This window comes from Stegodyphus dumicola, chromosome 4 (genome assembly GCF_044657685.1).
Source record: "Stegodyphus dumicola isolate Sdum_Otavi_A_Nest chromosome 4, ASM4465768v1".
NCBI classification, from domain to species: domain Eukaryota; kingdom Metazoa; phylum Arthropoda; class Arachnida; order Araneae; family Eresidae; genus Stegodyphus; species Stegodyphus dumicola.
In genome coordinates this window covers 55,374,023-55,393,844 of record NC_140771.1, presented here as the reverse complement: position 1 = coordinate 55,393,844, position 19,822 = coordinate 55,374,023, and the positions used below count along the sequence as shown (strand labels likewise).

Sequence of the window (19,822 nt, the reverse complement as noted above, 5' to 3'; positions counted from 1 at the left end):
CATACTAAAACTTACGAATTCATATATATATATATACATACATATATGTGTGTGTGTGTGTATTGATTGATATATACATACATATATATGAGGGTTGGAACTTTAATAGTGGCAACACAGCTGAAAAAACGCTACGCAACAAAACCAAAGAATATCGCGTATACCACACGTAAACTACATACCTACCTTACCTCTCAGCAAAAAGACTCGTCCTGCCTACGTCACGCGCATGTGGAGTGACGTGAAGAATGGGTCAGTATGTTTTCAAAACAAGAACAACGATGTTGGATAAAAATTGAATGTGCCAGAGGTCGTACAGCACGACAGTGTCATCAAGAGGCTTGCGGGGAATCTGCATTGCCTTACAGAACCGTAGCAAGATGGGTGAAAGCACTCAATGAAGGATGCCAAAATGTGGCAGATATGCTGCGACCAGGTCGTCTGAGTGTCAGCGATGCAGACGTGCAAGCTGTTGCCGCACTAATGGACAGTGATCGTCGCCAAACGATTCGCCAGCTGGCCGGACAAACAGGATTAGCGCATACGACTGTGCTGCACATTTTGAAGGAACGCCTGTCCATGAGAAAAATTGCTTCACGATGGGTTCCACATCAGTTGACGGAAATGCAGAAATGGCTACGATACGATGCTGCCCAAACTCACCTGGAGCGGTATGAGTGCAAAGGAGATGCTTTTTTATGCTGTATCATTACGCTGGATGAGACTTGGGCCCGATCGTAGCAGCCAGAACTGAAACGGCAATCAAACGAATGGCATCATCACAGGTCACCACGACGTTCGAAATTTCGTCAGAACCCCAGCAATGTGAAAGTTATGGTGATTCTCCTGTACGAAAGTGATTGTGTCATCCTAATGCATACCGTTCCCCCACAGCAGACCGTCGCTGCGCAGTACTACTGCTCAGTTTTGGAGCACAATCTCTGACCAGCTTTGAGAAAAAAAACAGCGACACTTTCTGCAGAATGCTCCTCTCATTTTGCATGACAATGCTCGGCTACATGCAGCGCAAGCTGACTGATTTGTTCAAGCGATGGGGCTGGGAAGTGCTTTACCATCCACCATACTCCCCAGATCTAAGCCCTTGTGACTATGACGTAATTCTTAAGATGAAGGAACCACTTCGTGGCACTCGCTTCCAAACTGTTCCTGAGATTCTTGCGGCAGTAGACCGGTCCATTCAAACTATCAACAAAACAGGCGCTGCTACAGGTATTCTGCGACTTCCACATCGTTGGAAACGGGTTGTACACAATGCTGGTGACTATATTGTAGGACTGTAAAAAATGGTGACATGAATCACTTTTGTATTCCTTGTAAATAAATAGTTGCCACTATTAAAGTTCCAACCCTCATATATATACTCTGACACAATATTATGTTGCTCAAACTGAAATTTATGACCAACTACACATTTGAACAGACACGTAGAAGAGCAAAAGCCATTTTCCAAGCAAACATCTGATCTAATTTTTATACAGATAAATTAAATGAACAGTTTCAAGGTTACTTTATTCCTAAAAATATGAACCAATCAAATTTAAAAATAATAATGATAATAATAATTCACAAACCTGAAGATGCTATAAACCTTCCACATGGAGAAACACAAGCGTAATAGTTGTTGATGTGCAATGTGTCAACTGTAGCAAGTATTTGTCCTAGAAATTAGTAAATAGATACTAAAATTAAATTTTGTCTTTCTTAAAAAATATGATTTCAAAAAACATTGTACATTAAAAGAATTTACACCAGTAATGCCCAACCATTTAATTGAAAACATTAAAAAATTTCACTGTGGGAGAAACACATTCAGTTCCAAAATCTTATGCATAGGAAATAATACCAAAGCATAAATGTTAGAAGGATTTTATATAATAAATAAAAAGTACTGCCATTTATAACCTTGAATTCTAATATTTAGCTATAGAGAATATTTAACATGTATTTTAAATTTTGTTTCATAGACACTGCATAATGTATGCTTAGACATGTTTACAAACAAGTGTATAGACAATGTTTTACAGAAAGCACATACTGCAAAAATTTATCATATTGAAACATTTATAAATTTTACCTTTTAAATCCCATACAATAATTGTTGTGTCAGATGAGCAGCTCATAATGAAATGGCCATTACATGCAATGCCAATATTTATAATATCTGCATTATGTGCTTCTGGAAACTTTAATATTGGCTCAATATTTCCAAGGGTACCATCACTTTTTTTCCCAACTTTGTAAACTTGAATAGTATTAGCAGATGCTGCTGAAATTATGAATGCTTTGCTGTCAGGACTCCATTTAATACGAGTAGCATGATCATATTCAACATTGGCTCGGACAGATCTATAATGAAATAGGAGAGGAAATTCCTTAATTTTTAAACATAAAAATGCTAATTAAACAAACATATGCAAATAAATACCTGTTATTTTAAATTCATTATTAATAAAATTTAAAGTATTAATTTAATTTCCTGAAAAAGTACAATTTGAAAATGCTTGATTAATATTTAATGTTGCACAATAAAAATACTTTCCACATATAACTTGAAAATCATGACAATACTCAGAGATATTGAATTTTGACATTACAGTACCACTGAGCTCTAATATACCCAACAATACTGCTGAATTAGGGCCAAGGTAGAGACGTTTTTTAGGTGGTTTACAAGTTAAAGCAATTTATCTTTTCCATAAAATTTTGAATATTTTTAGAAATTCATCACTAAGTTGAAATTGGCTTGGGCTAAAAAATGTTTTGCTTAAAGTATTTAGCTAAAATGATACTCAAACAGCAACAATACATGCTGTTTACTCCAAAATCGCAAAATATTAGTGCTAGCTCGAGTATTTTTTAGCTTTTCTGACTCAATTCTTGACACGTTATGATATATTAACAGCAATACTGTCAAACAAAAATCCAGAAATACCCGAAGGCTTTATAAAACAATAAAATTATTTTAATAAAAACCATGTGCACTATTTCTACAATCCCACCTTGAAAAAAAGGGGCAAGGGCAATTTATAATATAAGCACTTTTACTGCCGAAATAAATCACTTGCAATTCTCATAACAAATGACTGATGTTACTTAATTTTGCTTTGCTTCTTCACAGGCATTTTGCCATTACAAGACAACATGAACATTTTTACTCAAAAAGAAAAATGAAGTTTATGTTGCAAAAAGTTAGTCTAGTAACTGTTGATTGACTACCAAAAACACATGGACATGACTCATGATTATACACATCAATTACTAAGTATCAATGGCAAAGACGCTACGGCTATGTTCTCGTTATCGTAACATTTTCTTTCTGTTAAATCTCATAACTGTCACCCATGGAATCACTGCTTAAGAAATGAATTTTTTTTTACAACAGAAACAACATGTATAACAGAACAATAAATGAATAATTTAGAGATTAAAAAGGCTGCTGTTGTATGCTAAGAAGCACACAACAGCTTCAGCAGTTATAAACACAGCCATCACACTTGGCCAGATACAAATCAAAATGTAATTAAAAGATTTTCGTAAAAGAATGATATGGTTAAAATAAAATTATACACTGCTTTTGAGTACTGCCTTGTTATCAGTTATAAAACTTGCTTTTTTACGCTTATCATGTTACCAAACTATAAAAATTATTTGCTCTTTCAGTTATAGCAAAACACACTACTTCACCTACCTGAGAGGAGCAATGGTATTAATCCATTCTGATTGTTAAACACGAGGAAAACCATAAAAAGCCCATGCAGCCAACCTGTTCAGCTGTCAGAAATGTAATCCAAGAAGAATTATCGCATTTCAAGGCTAGATATTCAGCAATTACAAGATACAGCAAAATACAAGATTAACATGGAAATGCAAAATAACATTTTATTTCTTGCTTAAATGACAAGTGAAATATCTCACATACAAATTTTAAACTGAAGGGCTTAGTATACACATTAATTAACAACTGTGACAGAAAACTTGCATATTTTATTGGCATCTTATATATATGCTCAGATTACTATTTTAATACAAATTATTATACAATTCCTTTACAACATTAGCATAATCTTCATTTAAAAAATTTTCTTGTGAAAATAACCTGTTTTACTTGTGTCATGTGGTTTAAATAAATAATATTTAAAAAACAAAACTTGCTTTAAAAGACCAAATTTGTATGCATCCCTCATCCAAGAAACAAGAAAACTAAATGAGCAAGAATTTGTTATGTTTGTTACAGCATTCTGATGCAAACATAAAGAAGTTCTAGTAATACAGAACTTCTCGATGTTTGCTCATTTGTATGATGTACGATTGTTTTTCTTGCAGTCTAAAATATAAGAGCAAAATTCTACAGTGAAAAAAAAAAGTTACATTAAACTAATAGTTATAATTTAGCAGTAAAATTCTATCTTTCTGTCTTCAAATGTACTTAAGCCCACCATCGGCTAAGTGGTAAAAACAGCTGAATACTAGTAGCTGAGTCTGGGTTTCGAATTCCTGCAAATGAACTGGCTACATGGGCATTTTCATGGTTTTCCTCGAACTTGAGATACTGGTATGGAATGTTTAAATACATCATATTCATAATATGGTAACAAGCCAAGTTCTCAAAATCTTTTATGCATACTTAATAAACTTACTTGGTACATACCTGCTCTTGACTGTAACCCTAAAATGCTTATCTTTATAAAGAAATTTTTTATTTTTACAAATTACAAGATTTTCCTTCATCTTACAAAAACAAAGTGGAAATTTTCTTTTTAAAGAAGCTACCATAGTCAGCTGCCAAAAATGGCAAACTTAATCTCACAGTCTGTAATGTGCGAATTTCAAATGCCACTAGAGGCACTTTAACAAGAAATGTTCCTGTAAAATATTTAGTAAACTGAAATGGTCTAAAGCAAAGATACATTTACTTAGGGCTCCAGCATTCTCAGACCTTCAGAAACACAAAAGGATAACCTTGCACCCATAAATCCTCTACTGCCCCTCACCGCTATTCAAAAGTCACTTTTACTTTTTTCTGCAGCTAAAATTATTCACAAAATGTTTTCTACCGGTGAATTTGATTTTGTGGAGGCATTTTGTATTCATAAAAATCTTTTCGCTCTGGTTAATGATCTCAATTTTAATTCCCCTTTGCCATCAAAACTTTTTAAGAATTTCTTTCTCAGCTGCTTTTCATTCTACAGATGGCATTATAAGTTTTGTTTTCTATTATTTCAGGTCTGGCAAACTAAGGCCCACAGGCTGCATGCAGCTCATTGAACATATATGTGGGGCTTGTAAGCAATAATCCTACTTCTTTCAATATATTACTTTTTCTGTCTTTTAATGCTTCTATGAAAATAAACTAAACTTCAAAAATAGATTTTCAGTTTATCAGCTTTTAATCAATTTTATAACTTTTAGTTTTATTCAAATCCATACAAGAATTTCATAAATCCTCCTTTATTAGCAAAATCTGATGATTTTCAAAACACTGAAAAATGTTTTGTGATAGTTTGTGATCCAATTTTAATGGATGAGCCTACAGTCTACAAACTTGAGATTAGAACTCTTCTGTATCAATTTGAGTGACCTGCACAGTCAAGAAATCTCTAAATTTTACAAAAATCTGTATCTGGACAAATTTAACAAACTTAAGGATTCTGCCTAGGAAATGTTGGTTACTTTGGGTCAATCTACACAAGTCAACAAACACTTTCTACCAATAATTTTGATAAAAACAATCAAACATTACCAATAATCATTTACAAGCAATTTTAAGAATCTTTATTAGAAAAAATACAATATCAGAAGCATCATAAGTCTCCTTAAACACATAGTTGTTTTCTTCATCATTTGCAGCTGAAGAAGATTTTGTTAAACTATAACACTACAAATTTACTTGTTTTTGAAGATTCCTGTAGCTTATTCAGCATATGTAATGAAGTTTCAGTTTTCAGTATTGTGAAGACAGCTAGTACACTAGAAGGTTTAGACTAACAGAAATGTAAGAATGTTAAGATGAGTAATGAATGATTCTGTTGTGGGAGATGCATGACACTATGGTAAATACAGTCAAAAGTCGTTAATTTGGACACCCATAATCCGGACCTCAAAGCTAAAATCTTTCTGCGCATGCGCGGCATTGACGCATGCTCATACGCATTTTATGCGTGCGCGCAAGACATTTACGACTGCGCATATGCGTCTGCGCAAGCGCAGAATACGTTTTCGCATTCGCGTTTAATGTATAACGGACGGTATAAGCTAAAATTATCTAATTATCTATTTCAGTTAATGTTGATGATTGCGTCGTTCCTTAATCTTCGAATTAGATCCGGCTTATTATTTTTTGCAGACTGTAAGAGCAATTTTATAAAAGTAAGCCTGAACTTTCGATTATGTCAAATAGAATTTCCGATGCTGGAGCTCCCAAAGGATCTAGAAAACGAAAGTATGTTTCGATGTCCATTAAACAAAAAACGAATTGCTACAAAAAATGGATAAAGGTATATCCTTTGTTTATCTAACCGTTCCGAAATCTGTTAATCAAAAGTAAACAAATAAATATTAAGCTTCTTTTTTTGTAAATTTTGATACCCTTTAGATCATAATTGCTCATTATTTTATAAATTATGGTTTCATATTTTTAATTTTATAACTTCTGCATGCCATCTTACCAGATTTAAACTGATGATCTATAATCCGGAATCGCCGAAGTCCCGACGAGTCCGGATTAAAGACTTTTGACTGTATAAGGTAAGTTTGCCATTTTTAGGCAAAACATCTATAGTATCTGTCTGCTTCTTCATATGACAAATTCGGGCTTGGGCTATATGCTCCAACTGATGTAAAAGACAGGAAAATGAAAATATGCTTGACATCTCAGATCAATATACTATATATATTTTTTCTCCTACTCTACAGTTCAAGGGCAATCAACTTCTGCAAAACTGTTCTAATCTATTTCACAACTAAAGTCATACTTCTCTTTTATCATCCATGAAACAAACGTGGATCATTACTTCTATAATGGCATTTTGTCATCTTCCCCCCCCCCTCCAAATGATTTCCATAGACTGAAAAAGATTCGAGGTTCAGACTTGGTGCGTGAAGGTGCAGTTGCCCCTCGCTCCCTATTTTTTTACTTTGATGCTTTCTTTGCATTTTAGTCTACATGTTAATTGTTTGATCAGATAGCCTGGCTCAGTAAAAGTAGGTGGACAGTGTAACTGATTCAAAATCCGGTTATGACCACGTGCAGAGCTGATAACAACCACGTGTTTCTGCGACTCCTTTGCCGATGCTTTATTTTTCTTCTTTTTTCCCCTTTCTAGTATTTTCATTCTCCCGATGAGGAGGGACCTTCAGCTGCCCTCGAAATCGATTGAGTGTTTTAATATATGTACGCCAAATACAAGGTTGTTATTGCGATTTTGACTGAAAAAGATGTTAAAGTGGATCTTTCATAAAAGTAAAGTGAGAGTTACTTGTAAATATTGCTTCATTCATGTTTACAGAAACTTCTATAATGGCAAGTTATACGTCTCAACAGCATAAGAAACATTTTATAATAATGTGATTTAATAACGCTTTTATTCTGTATCGCCATACCTTATCAACAGTTACCCCACGAGATTTGCAAGTGTTAAAATTTGCAAATTTGATAATGTTGCAATTAATTTTTTATGTAAAAAGTCAATCTCAAAAATAAACAGCTTGGTCACTCTGAACACATACCAACCAATATCTAATTTTCATCTGTTACTAAATTTTTAAAAAGATCGCAAAAAAAATTATTACTGACTAACAATTATAAATCCTTATAACAGTAATATAAAATACCTGTGATTTTTTTCAGCAAAGGTTTTCACACTCCATAACATCACAGAACGATCTGAAACAAAACAGAAATTGAATAAGTGTGCATTGACAAACTGGAATTGGAAACAATAATTAGTCAATAGATAACTAAAAGTCAGTGTTTAATTTCTAAACTTAGAAAGGAAAAATTTAAGATGTGCAATGTTGCTGTGAAGCACATAGTAAGTGTTACATCAAATATTTAGGAAAATATTCTATATAAAAACAATAGTTATTTCACATAATATACAATTAATATTTATTTCAAATTATCTTTGTAAACTATTTAAGGTAGGGGAACCCCCCATACACACACAAGAACATGCAAGAAGACACATGTAAGAAATTCAGAATATTTTGAACTTCAGATAGCTTTTTGAACAAACTCTTCCTAAAAAGCTCCTAAAAGCTCTGGATCATAGGTGTTATTGTTAGCTTGAATTACATTTTTAAGACTTTATAAAGTAATCCATGTTAAGGAGAACTTGTAAGCACTCGCAAAACAGCAGTCAATGTCAAAAATCTATACGTCTACATATAGTATACTATCAAAAGAAGCTTATTATGGGTGAAACAAGTAACATTAATCATAACAGAAGATGCTAATGAGAAAAACCTGTATAAAGAACAAAATAAAGGCCTATAATTGGAATAAGATTCATTTTAGTACTTTCTACTCTACACATATCATAAAACAATTTGCAAAAATCACAGAATAGGTTAGTTTATATGCAACTAATATTAAGAGAGTCACTAATATTATACATTACAATTTATATTTACTGGTTTTAATATCTTCCCACTAAGCCTACAAACAGATAAGGGTTTGGCCTCTAAACTGAAAGGCCATCTAGTAAGTTGTATCTTCTTAGTGTAATTCCAAAATGACCTTCCCAGTTTGCACCTTGACTTCTTTTCTTCTAACATAGATAATAACATATAATATATATATACCTCTTTAACTGTCTGGACACATGTCTGTGTACTTAAAAATATCATAATTCATATTTTTAACATACATAAATATAGTTTAGCTGCCAAAAGGACTAAATTACAGATACTAAAATAGATTCCTTACAGTTGAATTTCTATATTTTAAACTATTCATAAATGCCAGAATTTAATATTCCTAAAAAATAGTTCATATTTCATCTCATTTATCATCATTGAGTTTTCAGTCATCTGAAAAGTTCCTAGGAAATGGGAATACTGCATCCATATTGGTGGGTATTACCAAATAAAATTATATCAGTTTTATTTCACCAAAGTATAATGTGTCATTAGTAATTTATATCTGTTAATTACCTAATTAAGTGAAGAACTGTGATTGTCTATTTAAATAAATAATCTGTTGCTTCAAACCTCTACTAGAATAATCAATACCAAAATATGTGAACAACAATCAAATAAAAGCTTACTATTTATCATTGCAAACAGTTCAAATTTTGCTTTTATTTTTAAAATTATCCAGCATATACCATTTATTTAAAATTATGGTAAGACTCAGGTCAATAAAAAGGGTACATAACAGAACTGTACACATAAAATCAATCTTATCTTATTTAGCTATAATTATAGAATTAACCAAACAATAAATTTCATTATTATGCATATCAAATAAACAGCACAATAACTACTATGAAAAACTTACCATCAGCACATGATCCCAACTGTTTACCGTTAGAGCTAAAATCTAAGTCCAAAATTTGTCCACTGTGACCTTTTAAACTACATAACAACCATGGATGAGAATATGTATCTTTAACTTCTTTTCGCTTTATTGGTGCTGCTTTCTTTCCCTTTAATGCATTTTTTGAGGTTGGTTCAAATTCTTCTTCTTTGGGATCCTCTTCTGTTATAAATATAGCTTTTAAGATATGTCGTACAATTTAAAAGTATGAAACATAATATTTATTAATACAGAACTGTTTTATTTTATAAGAAAACCTATTTATGCTATTAATGAAAGCGCATGAAGTTATTTAAAATTAACAAATTTAAACTTCAGCAACTTGAAATGATTAATAATTTAAATGACTTTAATGAATTTAAAATTTTTAAATATATGTATTTAAACTATGAAAGTTATTTAAAATTAAGTAAGATTAAAGAAATTATCTGTAGTAAATAAACCTTGTCTTAGTTCAATATAAGTATAGTTATGCAGCAACTGACATAAAAACTACTTTTTTAAGCTAAAACGCACACACATAACACGCATTCCTATAAATCTCTATTGAACAACAGCATGCATATCAGTACTGGAAAAGAATATTACTTCTGACAAATATAAAAACACAGAAATGTACGGAAGGAACATAAGCAGAATGTGAAGGAATATAAACAGAATGGACATAATCAAAAGCAACTTAATTATAAACTCAAATGATCAAAATTTTCAACTATTTAATTTTTTATAAGACTGTCTCTAGTCAGAGAATACAATATAAACATAATTTTAATGTAAAAGAATTTACTTACTTTCATTGCAAATCTGTTTGAACAATTTATAGAACTTTTGGAAATCTATAAATATTTAATCTGTTAACAGAAAAAGAAAGCAACTTCTTTTGCTTTGTTTCTCAATTAACATATTATGTAAAGAATTTTTGGTGCATTGCTCACACAAAAACAGAACTGTACACACAAAAACAAGCTTAAAATGGTTAATATATTTTAATAAATTTATATACTTTCTAATCCTATATAATTATATATTTCCTTTCTAAAGCAGCTTTTAAAAAGCTTGATATAATGTAGAATCCTGACCATCATTGGTAACTAATTAAAACAAAAACCAACTCAGATAATCAAAAATTGAGTTAACAAAGACTAAATTTTAAAGCATACTAATTTTTCTTTCACCACAGCTTTATGAAACAGTTTGTCTGAAATTAAAAATAATAATAATAATAATAAATAAGTGCACAAGTATTTTAACAAACCCTTTCACTATTGGATAAAATTATTATTATTTTAAGTTAAAATAATCTTATGAGGTTTTATTTTGTGACAAAAATAGTCACGAAGCAACTTGATTAAACAAACTCCATCAAATCAATTGCACAATTTTTTATTGCATTTTTAAGAGACATTATTTTTTTCACGTCTCTCACTTTTTCTTGTGTGTGTGCATGATTATTCTATAACACAATCCCCTGCCGTGTATAATCACGCTAGTTTTTCATGAACAAAAATATCCATAGGAGAGCCTTGATGACTCTCCTATGGATATTTTTGTTACATGATTATTATGGATACTTTCATTCAGAGGAAATATCCACAGAAGAATAATCAAGATCATTTCTGAATACAAGAGCTTTGACCAAGGCTTCAGTGCCCACTAGCAGCCAGTAAAATTGCTGAACACTTAGTAGTTTGATCCGGGTACAAAACTTGGCAAATGAACTGACTCCATAAGAGTTTTGATGACTTTTCTCCATACGTAATGTGAATACGAAGCAAATTTCCTAAAAAGTCCTTCCTGAAGGCATTCCTTCCTTCAGGCAGTAGCCCTGATGCTTTGCCATACTTAAAATAAGCAAAACCAAAACCTCAACACATTTTCTGTTTCCATTCCATTCATACTTTTATTGTTCGGTGGCTCTATGCTATAAATGATTTCTTCGTCATTAAAAAAACTGCCTTGCTGTTTTATCTTCATGTACAAAGTAAAGGACTTATTGTAATTGCGAAAAACTTCCAGTACCATATTTCAAAAAAACATCGATTTTTCACCTCTCTTGAATCCACCTGAACAATTTTTTGCATGACATCTGTATGTACAGACAGAATAAAGGAGTCTTTTTTCAAAAACGGATTGTTATAGTGATTCAGAAAGGGCTTTTTTTGTGTCATCTGAACATACTTATGTATCTCGCACAACTAAAAAATCATTAGCCTCCCTTTTTTGGTTGAACCGAATATATATATATATATTTGGTTGAACCGAATATATATATATATATATCATTAAAGACATAAAGTAAGAAATTTAGAACTAATTTTTTCCAAAGACCAAAAATTGAAATTCATAATTAATAAATTTCAAATAAAAGCGAGGACGTTTGTGGAAGAAAGATTTCACTGTTCCCCTTCCTGACGAAGTGACATTGAAGTTGATTGAATTCTTCTTCTGTTATGTTCATTTTTCTTTAAATTTTATTAATTTTTTTAAATGGGGTTTTGCTTGTTTGAATAGCATTTTTTAAATTATTTGTTGCATTTAAAGAAATATTTGAAATTTATTAATTATGAATTTCAATTTTTGGTCTTTGTGAAAAATTAGTTCTAAATTTCTTACTTTATATCTTTAATGATAATTTTTCAGCAGCTTAATGTGCAAAAATACTATGCATGCTTATATTTTATTTTTAAAAAAACATAACCATTGCTTTGTAATTATGAGATGTACAGTGGGTAAAAAAAGTATTTGCACACCTACATTTTTGTTTGCAATTCATAAAAAGAAGCATTGAGAAATAAAAAAATTGTATTGCCAAATCAGAATAAGTTTAATCATCCAAAACAAACAGAAAAATTACAATAATATAAATAACAATGCTTTTTTGTAAAAAAATTAAAATATCTCATATCAAAAAAGTATTTGCACACCTGCATGAATACAAAAGAAATAAAATATATAAGCAAATTTCAAATAACTAATATTTAGTATGCATTCCTTTAGCATCTATTACTGCTTGTAATCTTGCTGGCATTGATTTAATTAAATTTTCTGTAACAATAGGGTCAGTATTCGACCATTCTCCAATAAGAGGTTGTTTAAGGGCAGATTTGCTTGAAATTTTCCTTTTTCTTATTTTTAAATCCAAAGAATTCCACAAATTTTCCAAAGGATTTAAGTCTGGTGATTGTGGTGGAGTGGCAATTTTTCTGGGTACATTATAAAGCAACCACATTCGTGTTATACAGGCAGTGTGATTGGGATCGTTGTCTTGCTGAAAATAGTACGAATTACTGATACCCAATTTTATTGCACTTAGTGGTAAGTTATCTCGCAACACATCAATATAGGTTCGAGCTGTCATATTCCCATCAATGAAACACAAGTTACCAACTCCTTTGCTAGCCATGCACCCCCAAATCATACCAGAACCTCCTCCATGTTTAACTGTAGGTAACACATTTTTGGTATGAAAAGCAGTACAAGGTTTTCTCCAAACTAATTTCCTGCCATCTTATTTAAAGATATTGAACTTACTCTTGTCGGAGAATATGACATTTTTCCAAAAATCAATTGGCATATTGATATATTCCTTAGCGAATTCAAGTCTCTTCAGTCTATTTCATTCAGTTATGAGAGGTTTTTTCCTTGGAGATCTCCCATAAATATGTGCATCGTGCAGGACATTTCGAACACTTTGCGCACAGATTTGAACTCCAGATGTTGAAGCGACATCATTGGCTAAAGTAATTGCACTAACAAATGGATTTTTCGATGCTTCTCTTATGAATTTTCGCTTTATTCGCAGTGAAAGTTTCTTTGGGCGTCCAGAGCGCAAGTTATTTGATGTAGATCCTCTTTGTTTATGACGTTTTATAATATACCGAACAGTAGAGAAGCAACCATTTACTTTTTTACCTATTTCTCGATAATTTAGGCCATTTCCACGTAGAGAAACAATTTTTTCTCGCAACGAAATCGGCAGTTCAGATTTCTTAGGTGCCATTACAATTTGAAATCGACAATCAACTGATAACGTTTCGACAACACCTCCTTTTATAGTCGTCTTACGTATGTTATTTACTGCGGGATGACTGTCAAATAGTAGCATAAAAATGCAAATTTGATAAAGTTGAGTTGAGTGTGCAAATACTTTTTTGACATAAGCTATTTTAATATTGTTGCAAAAAATGTTTTTTATTAATATTATTGTATTTTTTGTAATTAATTTAAATGAATAAGCTTATTCTATTTTTTAAATGCCAATTTTTGTATTTCTTAATGCATTTTGTTATAAATTGTGAACAAAAATGTATGTGTGCAAATACTTTTTGTACCCACTGTATATGTATACGCATATACATACAGCCACTCTCTTACCCAGCTCAACAGTTTGCTTTTTTAGTCTTATATATTGGTAAACTGTGTATTTTTTGCTATAAAATAACATAATTATGTTGCTCCTTCATTCTGGTTAAGGTTTTTATGCCTTTAGTTAATCTCTATGCAATAGTTGTAGAATTATCAACAATTTAAAGGTGTAAGTTGCGCTAGAAGCCTAATTTGGTAGCCATTTGTTTACATTTTAAACTCTTAGTAGTGGAGTGAATGAAGTCAGTTGGTGCACCAATTTCAGAGTCATTTTGCACAAAGAGCCCATAAGTAAATTTTGTGCACTGAAAATTTTTTTTTTTTCTGCTCGTTGGCTGAATTGCTTATTTTTGCTAAAAGCTCTAATTTCAAAAATTGTTTATTTAACTGTTTTACACTGTATTAAATGTTTTTTTTTATTTTACAATTTTTAATGAAGATGTTTCCAGGTTTTTTTTTTTTTTTTTTTTTTAATTTTTGCCTTGTCATGAAGTGAGAACCGAATTGATTGAATGAGAAATATATTTCTAATTAAATATGAGGAAATAAAGTACTCAAAATATGTGTATAATTTAATGGGCAAAGTCATGGTGTTGAGAATCAAATCTTTTTTTCCAACATTTATACATTCTGAAACATCATCCTTTTATCCTCTTAAACAAATCTATGAATTAACTGTAAGTCAAGAGTGTTGGTTCTACCTTTAAACTGCATTTAACTATAATGAAGAATAGAAAGGCCGTTAAATGACCCATCACTGATAAGGAAGATCAATCACTGATGACAAATTGCATAGATGTTACTGACTTTTACTATTCCTTTTTTAATATTTTTTCCCTAATGGTTTCCTTAAACTGTTTGCCAGCTCAGTTAACAGACAGTTGGGTTGATAAAGGCCCACTTAATAGAGGTTCTACTGTATTTGAAAACTTTTTGCTCCTCATATACTAATTTTGTTAACCATGTATTGAGTGATCTGGGAACCTAAAGTGATTCCAAAGCTAAAGTGATTCCAGCACTTTAGCTGGAATGGTTAAAAACTTCAGCTTTTGCAGAACCTGCCATTTGGTTGCTATTCTTCACCAGATTCAGCAGCATCTGAGAAGGTTTATATGCATATTATGTATGGAACTGCAAATAGCAAGATTTTACCAGCAGCAATATCCAAACAAGATGTATGAATTTTTTATGATAAATACATATGAAGCAGTACAAAAACATGAAAATTCTACTGATTTTTTGTTGCTGAAAAATTTTTGTCATAAAAATAGCAAAAATGCTTTTTTGCTATTTTTATGACAGCTGAAAAATTCCTTTTTAAAAAAAGACTTTTGGTTTATTCATGAAGAAGTTACTTAGGTTGCTCTTGACAGTCTTCAAAAAGGTGAACTTCAAGCTATTCAGAGAAATTTAAAGTCCGAGGGGGCAAGGTCTAACGAATACAAAAAGAGGAAATATTTATCAAAATGTGGAGCTAAGCACTGCCATGATGGAAGACAACACAACAGCAAGTGATCAGTTCTGGGTGCTTTGCCTTGATTTCTGCTTTTAAAACTGTCATTTGGGAACAGTAATTTTCTGAATTTATTGTTAGATTCGATGGCAAAAGTTAATTGATTACAATTTCTTCATAATCACACTATCCATAAAACATTGCTTTTTTGGGATGTAGTTCCCCTCTTTCAGTGTTGCTAAAAGAGGTTCTATTAGCTTATTCCATGATCTTTTTCTCATAATATTATTGTATAATATCAATTTTCATCTCCAGTAATGAGCCCTTTCATAAAAGGAGCTTCTTTATTTCTTTTCAGCAGAGAATCATACGTCAAAACTTTGGCAAGCATATTTTGCTCTAAATAATAAATATAATATAAGGGTAAAGTATGGGGTACCCATATATTATAGCATTTCACACACAGTATTTTCTTCAAATGATCATGTGCTCTACTTTTTAAAATATCTCAAGATTTGGTAGTCCCTGAACAGTCTAATTTGGATTTAAGTGATAACTCTTTTTGATAGGTGTTTGTTTACAAAGGATGGTTGTCCACTACACGCATAATCTTTGTGGCTGTAATTTCCACTCTCAAATCAACTCTGAACTGTATCATCAGAAACAGCACTTTGTCCACGTGTAGCACAAATTTTACAAGTAGTTTGACTAATATATTTCTTTAAAAAAAGAAAAAAAAAAAAAAAAGCAGTAGAAAAAATATTAGCAGTTTGACTAGTATTTGTCCTTCAGCTGAAAAATTCCTTTTTTAAAAAAGACATTACTGTTTAGTCATAAAAAGTTATTCAGGTTGTGTTTGACAGTCTCTGAAAAATTGAACTCTCGGCTATTCAGAGAAATCTGAAGTCACCCAAACAGATGAAAATTCGAGGAGGCTTGAAATCTGAATAAATGAAATGCTTAGAAAAAAGCTCTTCTAAAGATAAAAATATAAAATTAAAAGGTCTTTCTATTTTCAAAACCAAAGTTAACTACCGTCAAGCAGTGTACTAAATTTGAATGATGTTTTTTGACATCTCTTTCAATATACATACACAGAGTCTAAGATAACTAATAATTACAACTATAAATAGAGACAGAACTTTCCAAAAGAAACAACTTTCACCATAAAATGTGGGGTCAGAAGGCGAACGGGAGCTATGAAAGGGCACTTTAGCTGGAATGGTTAAAAACTTCAGCTTTTGCAGAACCTGCCATTTGGTTGCTATTCTTCACCAGATTCAGCAGCATCTGAGAAGGTTTATATGCATATTATGTATGGAACTGCAAATAGCAAGGTTTTACCAGCAGCAATATCCAAACAAGATGTTGTCCGATCAGAGAATGAGCAAGTCTTGGAGATGGGCTCATTTTGCAGCCAAAGAGTCAAGACAAGTCAGCGAAGAACGATAAAACTGTATACAGACAATCAGTCAGAATAAAGCACTCAAACAACAGCTGGTGAACAAGGTGTCAATCATTTGACGGCAAGGAGTGTACTATGTGACAAAAGGAATGAAATGGATTTTCCACTACGTATAACATTTACATGTCCCTTCAACACAACATACTGCATCTACTGTTTGCAGCATCTGTTCTCTTTACAGATAAAGCTAAATTCACATGTGATGGCATATTTAATACGTACAACATTTATGTGTGGCCACAGTAAATTTGCATGCTAAACATTCGAGATACTGGCAGTAAAGGTTCTCTGTGAATGTATGAGCAAGGATTATCCACAATCACTTAAACGATCTTTTGCCAGACCACTTAGATGGACAGAAGTATCTTACTTTCCTTCAGCAGATACTGCCTGATTTACTAAAAATGTTTCAGCATATGTTCCACCATAACATAGCTACAGCACATTTCTTCAGGATTGTGCAAAACTACCTAGATATTGCTTTTCTGAACAAATGGATTAGCTGTGGTTGGCCTATCTCTTGCCCTCCCAGATCTCTCAATCTGTTCTGACTGTATTTTTATCCCTCTGGAGACTTAAAAAGCATCATTTATGAGATGCACATTGAGCCACCAAAGGACCAGTGTCCATCGCGGTTCAACACATTCGTGAAATGACAGGAATCTTCCATGTGCATGATTCACTCCTTCGCTAATGTGATACCTATACTGCAGCTGGTGGTTGCTCATTTGAGCATTTGTTGTAAAGTTTTCAATAATAAACATTCTTTTCCTTTACTTATTCATCCTCATTGTGTTCTCTATTTTCACCAAGCAGGTGCTCTCTCGTGACTCGTTTAATTTCCAAACCCACACTCTATAAAAGCTGTTTACATCTATCATTCCTCAGAGTTGTGGCCATTAGTTTTGTTACACCATGTACACCCCGTTGAACTTTTGTTTTAGATAGGAGTTTTTCCATAAGTTTCCAGGTTTTTCAAAATTGCAAGCTCCAACTGAATCAGAAAAGTGAAATCCATATGTTCAACTCTCTTGACACTGGCCATTCTGATCCTGAAATTATCCTTAAGTCAATTGCAATGATAAATATTCAAAAAGTAGTACAAACGGCAACCCTAAACCCTAATGGTTTGTTCAATAAAAATGCAATGTTGCTAGATTGATGAAATTTCACAACTTGGCGTCAAGGCCCATAATCTCCAGTCCAGCCAAATTATGTTCTGCTACTGAATTGTTTAAGACATTCATTGAACAGAATAAACTGAACACAAACATACTTTATCATACACTATAATTCAAATTCTGGTACTTTTCCGTTTTGCCGGCGCAAGCGATAAAGTCGCCAATAATGGTACAACCGATGCCAAACGGAATATTCTCGCTGGTAACCTTTTAAGCCTCATTTTCAAAACAAGTCGCAGCTTTTTCTTATCAGATTGATTGTTTCTTTCAATACTGGCATATCATTACATAGAATTTTTATCAGATAGTTCAGTTTTATGTCTAAGGCCATTTTCGGGAATTAAGTCAATTAGGATGCAATCACAGCGCTTACCCGAAGCCGAAAATATAGAAAAGGTAAAGTCAAGGTTTAAATTCATCAATTCTAACGAGAATGAATTAGCGAAGTAAAGCACTGCAGTTTTAAATAATTTCTGAGTAAGCTATTCGTACGCATTGAAATATTTCTTGCATTTAAACTTGTGTTCTAAATTAAGATTTAACTTGAAATTAATGTAGATAATTACTGAGAGCATTAGATTTTTGTAGAGTAGTTTACGTGAGATGAGATCGCTTGGGGTCACGTGATATAAACCGGCGAATCAGGATGTTGAACCATGAAAGCGTAGTAAATTCTTAAATTAATGTCTTTTTACAAATTTATTGCCTTTATTTATTGGCTTTTTATAAAATTTTAAGCGATATTAAAATGTTTACGCCTTCAAAAAAAGAATTCTTAGAACTAACATTTTTTTAATATTTTTTATGTGTGTACTGTATGTTGTCGCCAATAAAGTCTGCTTGGCAAGATTTGCGCCGGCGAAACGGAAAAGTACCCAAATTCTAATTGTATAGCTTTTGGTTTCTCTTAATTTGTCAATATAATATCTCATATCATACATCCACATATCTCGTATCACACATTCAGCACAATAATAATCATTAAAATGCTGCTAAGTCATCTCATTAATATAATAAAAATTAGACAGTAAACAAATATTACATCTTAAATGTACCAAACCTAACCACTTCTGTCAGTAAACAGATACAGCAAAATAATGAAATTCAAATGCAAGAAAAATTCGGGAAAGGGTTAACCCAGGAAAGTGCAGAATCACCCACTTCTCAGCACGTTTTTAAAAATTGCGCGTACTTGGTATCCATGTACATATCGACCTTTGGTTGATCTTTACAATATGGTAACTGGTAGTTTGGGGACATTTTGGAGGCGATAAAGGTTACTACCTGGGACTTTGGTAATAATGTCAGCAATACTCAGTTCCGATTACGCATTATTTTGTGTGAGGGAAATGACAGATCATGGGATATGTCATGTGATATTAATGGACAAAATACGGTTCTTTAATCGGAAAAGGGGGGAAATCGGGAAAAAATCTGGAAATTTTGTATTTGGCTTTATTCTGTGTTGTGTGAAACAGTGTTCGTGAATTTTTGGATCCCATGGCCGTAACTAAAGTGAATTCGAAATGGGTATTTATGTATGTATTAATTTAATGTATGTGCTCATTTATATTTTAAGTAGTGTTTTTGAATTTAATTATATTTTAATTAAATGATAGTTATTTTGTGAATTTTATGTTCATAGGAATTTGGTATACGTTTTAGTTGAAGTAAACGTGCATGGAAATAATTTAAATATCTGACAATAAGTATTTGTAATGGTTGCGGTATGAATTCGTTGGTGACGTGTATAATGTAATAGATGATTTAGAGGTAAAAGTTTTTGGATATTTTATTTA

The 19,822-nt window shown here is 32.1% G+C and overlaps 1 protein-coding gene across 1 annotated transcript in view; it reads right to left on the bottom strand.

The window, feature by feature from the left end:
* The window catches only part of LOC118185165 (transducin beta-like protein 2), a 59,087-nt gene that overhangs the window by 27,106 nt on the left and 12,159 nt on the right, over nucleotides 1–19,822 (bottom strand). The window contains exons 2-5 of the mRNA XM_035354976.2: nucleotides 9,521–9,721; nucleotides 7,852–7,903; nucleotides 2,096–2,367; nucleotides 1,593–1,679 (exon numbers count right to left, since the gene is read on the bottom strand). Coding sequence (XP_035210867.1) covers nucleotides 1,593–1,679; nucleotides 2,096–2,367; nucleotides 7,852–7,903; nucleotides 9,521–9,721 — 612 coding nt within the window. The remainder of the gene's footprint in view (nucleotides 1–1,592; nucleotides 1,680–2,095; nucleotides 2,368–7,851; nucleotides 7,904–9,520; nucleotides 9,722–19,822) is intronic.